The sequence below is a fragment of the Rhagoletis pomonella genome, unplaced genomic scaffold (genome assembly GCF_013731165.1).
Source record: "Rhagoletis pomonella isolate Grant_MI unplaced genomic scaffold, Rhpom_1.0 Rhpom_scaffold_00012, whole genome shotgun sequence".
NCBI lineage: Eukaryota > Metazoa > Arthropoda > Insecta > Diptera > Tephritidae > Rhagoletis > Rhagoletis pomonella.
The window spans coordinates 23264362-23271261 of NW_023458566.1; the positions used below are offsets into that span (position 1 = coordinate 23264362).

The 6900-nt window shown below is 37.6% G+C and overlaps 3 protein-coding genes across 4 annotated transcripts in view; 2 read left to right on the plus strand and 1 right to left on the minus strand.

The window, feature by feature from the left end:
• Positions 1-6900, minus strand: part of LOC118748144 (zinc transporter 1-like) — a 38091-nt gene that overhangs the window by 5287 nt on the left and 25904 nt on the right. The gene's annotated exons all lie outside the window — the stretch shown is intronic.
• On the plus strand, positions 13-3056 carry LOC118748143 (unc-112-related protein-like). The gene is made up of 2 exons (XM_036482469.1): positions 13-133; positions 217-3056. The coding sequence occupies exon 2, from the start codon at positions 298-300 to the stop codon at positions 2428-2430; it is 2133 nt and encodes a 710-aa protein (XP_036338362.1). The 5' UTR covers positions 13-133; positions 217-297; the 3' UTR covers positions 2431-3056.
• LOC118748147 (phosphatidylinositol N-acetylglucosaminyltransferase subunit C) lies at positions 4976-6084 on the plus strand. Its single transcript, XM_036482474.1, has 2 exons — positions 4976-5016; positions 5082-6084. Exon 2 carries the CDS (start codon positions 5102-5104, stop codon positions 5954-5956), a length of 855 nt encoding a protein of 284 aa, XP_036338367.1. The 5' UTR covers positions 4976-5016; positions 5082-5101; the 3' UTR covers positions 5957-6084.

Below are 6900 nucleotides of genomic sequence, written 5' to 3' on the forward strand. Positions count from 1 at the left end.
AAATTTACACAGATTACAACAACAAAGTTACGAACTTGCACCATTTCAACAAGCTAAAAGATAAGCAGTTGGCTTCAGTTGCAAATATTTAAGCACGGAGGCGAACATGTACATGTATTAGCACAGATTTTTAGTAAGCAACTTACGTCATCGCTATTCGCTTTCGCTTTAAGCGTTATTGAAAACATCTGCTATATGTATATTTTTTTTTTTTAGATTCTGTTGCGAAAAGGAGAACTTAATTACTCAGACGTATCAATTCAATATAACCATATCGCTAAGGCAGAATAATTAATCATGATTCACGTCGGCGAGAATTCTTGGAATCTGCGGATTTTTATTACAGATCTACGCATTGAGAAGACCTTGCGTGTACGTGGTGATCAACATATAGGAGGAATAATGCTTCAGTTGGTTGAACCAGAAAATCCTAAAGATTGGTCAGATCATGCTCTTTGGTGGCCTGCAAAGAATGTTTGGTTGACGCGAACACGTTCTACTTTAGATCAAGTGGGTGTCCATGCCGACTGTGTACTCCATTTCACGCCAATGCATAAGACTTTAAGAGTTCAGTTACCGGATCTTCGTTACTTGGACTGTAGGGTGGATTTCTCTATTAAAACATTTGCTTCAGTAGTCAATTTATGTAAAGCACTTGATATTCGATATCCTGAAGAACTGTCATTTTGCAAACCTATCGAGTCAGACCATCTTAAAAAGAATTATTCAAAGCTACCGCAAAAACCTATACCCGTACCGGATCCGGATGGAACGACATACCTGCATCCTGCTCCGGATACAAATTCGTTTATCCCCATAAATTCAGCCTTCAACGGTAGTAACAGTAGCCTTGATAATCACCAAAATGAGAACTTTTTGTGTGCTCCAGTTTCCCCCTATACACCCCGTCGGGGTCCCAGTGGCACTGCTCCAAGCACACCAATCAGCTCCCCAACTGGTACATGGAAACAAAGTAACAATGGATATACAACAATTGATTCATCTTCCAGTCTTGGGGACATTCAAGAAAATTTGGCTTTCTCTCCCAGATCCCCGAGTCCAGATGTACGTGCAAGACTTTTACGTCCGCGCTCTTTAATAGAAAAAGCACGCATGAATGTAGGTTGGTTGGACTCATCTCTTTCCATAATGGAACAAGGTATTCGTGAATATGACACCCTCTCTCTGCGTTTTAAATATTACACATTTTTCGACATAAACCCAAAATACGATCAGGTGCGAATAAATCAATTGTACGAACAGGCGAAATGGTCTATCTTAAATGAGGAACTCGAGAGCACTGAAGAAGAATCACTCATGTTTGCTGCCCTCCAGTTTCAAATAAATTACCAAGCTGATTCACATTCAACCAGCCTTGACGTGGTAGATACTGGCAATGGCGATAATGGGACATACGATGATATTGATACAGCACTTAACGAATTGCAAATAACATTAGAAGGCCCAAATTCTTCTACAGAAGTCAACAATATCACAAAAATTCCAGAACTTTCAGATTATTTGAGATTTCTTAAACCCCGCAAATTTACCTTGAGAGGTTATAAACGATATTTCTTTGCTTATCGGGATCTCCATCTTCATTTATATAAAACCGCCGATGATTCACGTCGGGGAGCTCCGGAATTGACAATAAACTTGCGAGGATGCGAAGTAACTCCTGATGTAAATTTAGCTCAGGGAAAATTTTCCATTCGTTTGGAAGTGTCTCCAGAGGGTCATAGCGGTCCAAACAGCGAGGTATGGATACGTTGCGACACAGAAGAGCAGTATGCAAGGTGGATGGCTGCCTGTCGGCTAGCATCAAAAGGCCGTTCTCTGGCTGACAGCTCTTACGAAAATGAGGTTACCAGTATTCGGTCCTTCCTTAGCATGCAGAAACCAGTACAGGGAGTGGCCGTTAATGTAGACCCACGAAGTATTGATGCCAATGACTACTTGTCGCCGAGAATGCTGCGAAAAATGTCTGGTAAGGCATCACAACGAATTTTGGAAGCTCATGCAAATGTACGTAAGTTGGCATTGTTAGAGGCAAAGCTAAAATATATTGAAGCCTGGAAGTCATTGCCTGATTTTGGAGTAACCCTGTTTGTTATTAAATTTGATGGACATAAGAAGGAAGAGCTCCTTGGTGTAGCCCATAACCGAATCATGCGAATGGATCTTAACTCGGGTGATCACATTAAAACGTGGCGATACAACACGATGAAGGCCTGGAATGTTAATTGGGGTATAAAGTGTATGATGATACAATTCCATGACGAAACCGTTGTGTTCTCCTGTCAGTCGGCAGATTGCAAAGTCGTTCATGAGTTTATTGGCGGGTACATATTTATGTCAATGCGCTCAAAGGAAAATAATCAAACTTTAAATGAAGAACTCTTTCACAAATTAACCGGTGGATGGGCCTAAAATAGGAAATGTAGTCGTCATCCAGTTTCAGGAATACATATGTATGTATATTATGACAACACTTACAGTCTGTTGATGACTTTAAATGCACAAAAAAAAATGTTTGTAAAACGAAAAAATTTATTTTTCGGTTATTCGAAAAGGACATATATATATTTTATAATTGATTATGAAATAGTATGTAACGTACCATGGTAACCTTTATGAACACTGAATAATATTCGTTTTACTGGATTACGCTGCGTTTTGTTCCGGTATGCCTGCCTATATGCCATCTTAAGGTATAAAAAAAGATCTAAAGCCAAACTAAATTAATTCGATGATTGAAATATGTATTTCTGAGGTGCCTTACTATAAAGTTTGTATTTAAAGTCTTCGTGCCTCTTATGCTGTACAACTCTTTTTCTAACATATTACCAGTTCTAAGAGCTCGTGCCTATCGAAAAAGTGCAAAAAAGCTAAAGTATATGTATCTAAAATTTTAACAATTTATACACTAATTTTTTAAACAAAATACTTAAACGTTCAAATGGAAAATATACTTGTATTATTTTAATTAAATATTGTTTATAACTATGTGTTATATCTCGAAATAACTAATAAATTCTGTTTTTTATCTCTATGTATGTAAAATTGTAGCAATGACGTCAGAAAACGAAGCACCCATTTAAATTGTTGATGCTGGCTTGAATCGCTTAGGCGGTTACAGCGCCAATCAATGCTTACATATCGTTCATTTTCTTCAAAAGTGTAAAAGCTAAAAACCGCTAAACTCGTGGAAAACGGCTTTAAAGTTTTGAATTTACATATGTATACTTCCATAGTCGGCCGCTGTGGTGTAGTGGTAAGCAGTGCGCGCTTCCACTCCGCAGCACCTGGGTTCAAACCCTGGTCAAAGCAACATCGCAAAAAAATATAGAAAAAAGTTTTTTTCTTAACAGCGGTCGTCGCTCGGCAGGCAATGGCAAACCTCCGAGTGTTTTTCTGCCATGAAAAACAGCTTCTCATAAAAATACAATCCCCGTTCGGAGTCGGCGTAAAACTGTTGTTGTTGTTGTTGTAGCGGCACTACTAAGCCCCGCCTGTTTCGGGTCAACAGCGTAAAACTGTAGGTCCCTCCGCTTTGTGTGACAACATCAAGGTGCACGCCACAATTCGGAGGAGAAGCTCGGCCAAACACTAACATTTGTGTAAGCGCCAATCTATTATTTTTATTATTTATTACTATACAAATTTTGACATTTCATTTGCGAGGGTTTTAAATTGCACAGTTTGCCAGTTTGCGAGAGTTTTGCGCTTTTAAATGAGTACCCTTATTATATTAAAAAAATACTAAGCTTATGCATTATGTTAATCTACAATGCATTATGTTAATCTACAATGGAATTAAAATGGAAAATGTTCTTCAGACGCTAGTTAGTTACATTGTTTTCTTGAAGGCGACATGTTGATAATGAAATTGAATTGGCTTTCAATTTTGATGGTTTTTAACAAGTGTGTGAGGAAATTGAAAGGCAAAACTGAAGGCCCCGCCAGATAGAAACTCTTTACTGCGTCACAGGGATGATTTTGACTGACAAGACGCACATAACATGGCGAGGTGGCACAATGAAAATGTTGCCGCAAACAAAACGGCTCATTTTGATTGGCCAAAAGTCAGCTGGTTTGATTTCGTTTCATACATTGTTGTTGTGCGCGCACATGCTCGGCTTGCGGTGTATGTTGGTTGTTTGTAGGGTCGGTGTTATGCAGAAATTTTGTTTGGCAAACTGCGTGCAATTGTTGTGGCAGCAAACTCGGAGAGAGCGAGTTTGGCGACTCTCACAGCAAACTAATTTTGTTTGGTCAAACTGCAGCAAATTCGGTGTTGTCATATACAAAAATTTTAAATTTTGCGCGTTATGTACATCTGAAATTCTTATTTCGTGTTGGCAATAGCCATGAAAACCATAATGAACGTGCAACCCTGTGCCAAACTCGACATAACCACCTCCGAGCAAACTAAGCAGCCGCCATTTAATTTGGCAAACAAAAGTTTGTCTGCATAACACCGACCTAGGGCGGGTCACAAGCATGCTCGCATGGTTCGCGAGCATCGCATTGGAAACAAAAACAATAACCTCATTTTGTGTTGATGCTTGCAGTGTGCACATCGGCGCATAAATGCAGCCAAGCCATGTGCGTTATTGAATTTTTGATAAATGAGGCTAAATTACTATATATATATGTATGTGCATACATAGAAGTAAAATATAAATAAATTTAAGTAGGTCATACATAAAAAAAACCTAAGTCATAAGCATTTGAATTTCATCATCCGTGTCTTTGCTATCCATCTTTACGCTATCACGACAAAATCACATATGAGCCGCTCATCGTCTGTGGCAAACGACAGCGAGCATGTTGGCGCACATGTTCGTCGTGTGTAGGCAGTGTAATCACGTGTATCTAAAGATGTATGAAAAATACTACAATCGAGTTCTCAGAATCAATTTTTTAAATCGATTATTTCCAGAAAATCTGCGATTCTGGAGTGGAATCGGAATCGATTTTTCCATCCCTAAGCGCAGCTAGCCTGGACGAAAAGTAGATCTTTTTGTATAGGATAATTTCTGTTGAGGTTGTTTTTTAAAAAAGTTTATTTATTTCAGGCAGATTCAACTGGGAGATCATGGTTTCCCATTCGAGTGGGCATTGGCGAAAAAGTTTATACGAGAATGCTGATTACGATGATAACTATACCGATCCAAGTTTTTTGAAAGATTTGCGGACGAACTTGAACGTGCGAGTTTTCACTTTCGAGGTAGCTTTCAAGGGTGTCACTAGGCTAAATAATCAAATATCATGTGTTACATTGTTTTTGTTAATTTTTTATCTGCTTTATAGTGAGCATGTGACGCCACCCAATGTCTTGTTTACGGCTGGGTTGGCGACTTCTGTGGGATATATTTTCTATCGTGGACGCAAGCTTTTTGATCTTCAGTTCCTTTTAGAAGACTCGAAAACGTTATTGAGTGTATTAATTTTCGGTTACCTCTTTGCTCCCCTTTTACACCGTCTAACCAATGCCATTAGTACGGATACAATATTTTCGATGACATTCTTCGTCCTCCTTCTAAATCTTATTTTCTGTGACTATGGATTATCGGCGGCAATGGTTTCTAAAGCGCTGTCATTGAATGCGGCCATATTTGCAGCTATTTGTCTGGCTTCCCGTCTCTCTACAGCATTTCATGCATTTGTGTTGCTTGTCGAGGCAGCTGTATTTTTTGTACTTTATCCCATATTTATATCTTTATATTGGCAGTGGTACTTTTTGGTGCCAATTTTTGGCGTTTGTTGTGGTTTGCTTTATAGCATTTCCTTCAATGTTTTTCTTGTTTATGTCCTTTTTACGGGATTTATTAACATATTCTGTCCATATATATTTGTCATACAACAGCGCTATAAACATAATATCCACGGTCCTTGGGATGAAGCAATTGTGGAGGAAAATGTTGAAGGCTTCATTGAGAATAACTTATAAATATTGCCGCCCAGCCGGACTGAAAGTCAGCTGCTCCCCAAAGGAGCAAGTAGGGAGCAGTACAAAAGCAAAGCAGAAAAAAATAATTTCTATCAATGCTCAGAAATAAATATCATTTTGATTAGTAACATAAATTATTTTCCTTTGAAAAAAAGTTAATTTATATACAAACATGTATGTACATATGTATGTGTTTTCATATGTATACCACATAGAAAAGAAGAAAAAACCATGTTTATAAATAAGTACAAGTAGGTCTTTTTTTATGCGGTACATGCGTTCCTCAGGAAGCCGCATAAAAAAGTTCTTTGCTTTCATACAAAAACGGGATGTGTTCCAGCATTTTCAAAAACCGCATAAATTCTGATAATCCATATAAAAATTCTGAAAAACCGCATAAAAAATCCACTGAGCTAATATTCACCAAAAAAAAAAAAAACAATTTATTTCTGCACTTCAACACTTTTATTCCATGTAAAACAGAGCATTAATCAAATAAATAAAATTTTATCTGTATTTTAACCAAAAACAAAATAAAAACACCGAATAAATACATGAATTACAAAACAAATTATATATCAGAAGCATTGTCTCTTACAAACTGAAAAAAGTAATAAAAATTCGCAAAAATGCAAATTCGCTACAGCGAACTAAAATAGTTTTAAAACCCGCATAAATTCAAATCCGCATAAAAAGAGACCTTAAGTGTACACTTAACCTGTAAGAGGGAACACATTTGAGAGAGTAACTGAGCAACTGTTCCTAGTCAGAAGTTACAGGATTCAGTCCGGAGTTTCTTTTCCTGTAAGTTCATGAAAAGTGTCAAACGATCAGCTGATTTACATGTGCAAACAAAAACAGAAAGCGGTGTAAGCAAAGAACCTTATATTTGTACATAAATGCAAGTAAACAACGAAATATTTGAATATGTATAGATTTTAATA

Bases quoted from the DNA above. Each gene is read 5' to 3' on its own strand.
- LOC118748143 (XM_036482469.1), top strand. From the start codon at position 298: ATGATTCACGTCGGCGAGAATTCTTGGAATCTGCGGATTTTTATTACA.
- LOC118748147 (XM_036482474.1), top strand. From the start codon at position 5,102: ATGGTTTCCCATTCGAGTGGGCATTGGCGAAAAAGTTTATACGAGAAT.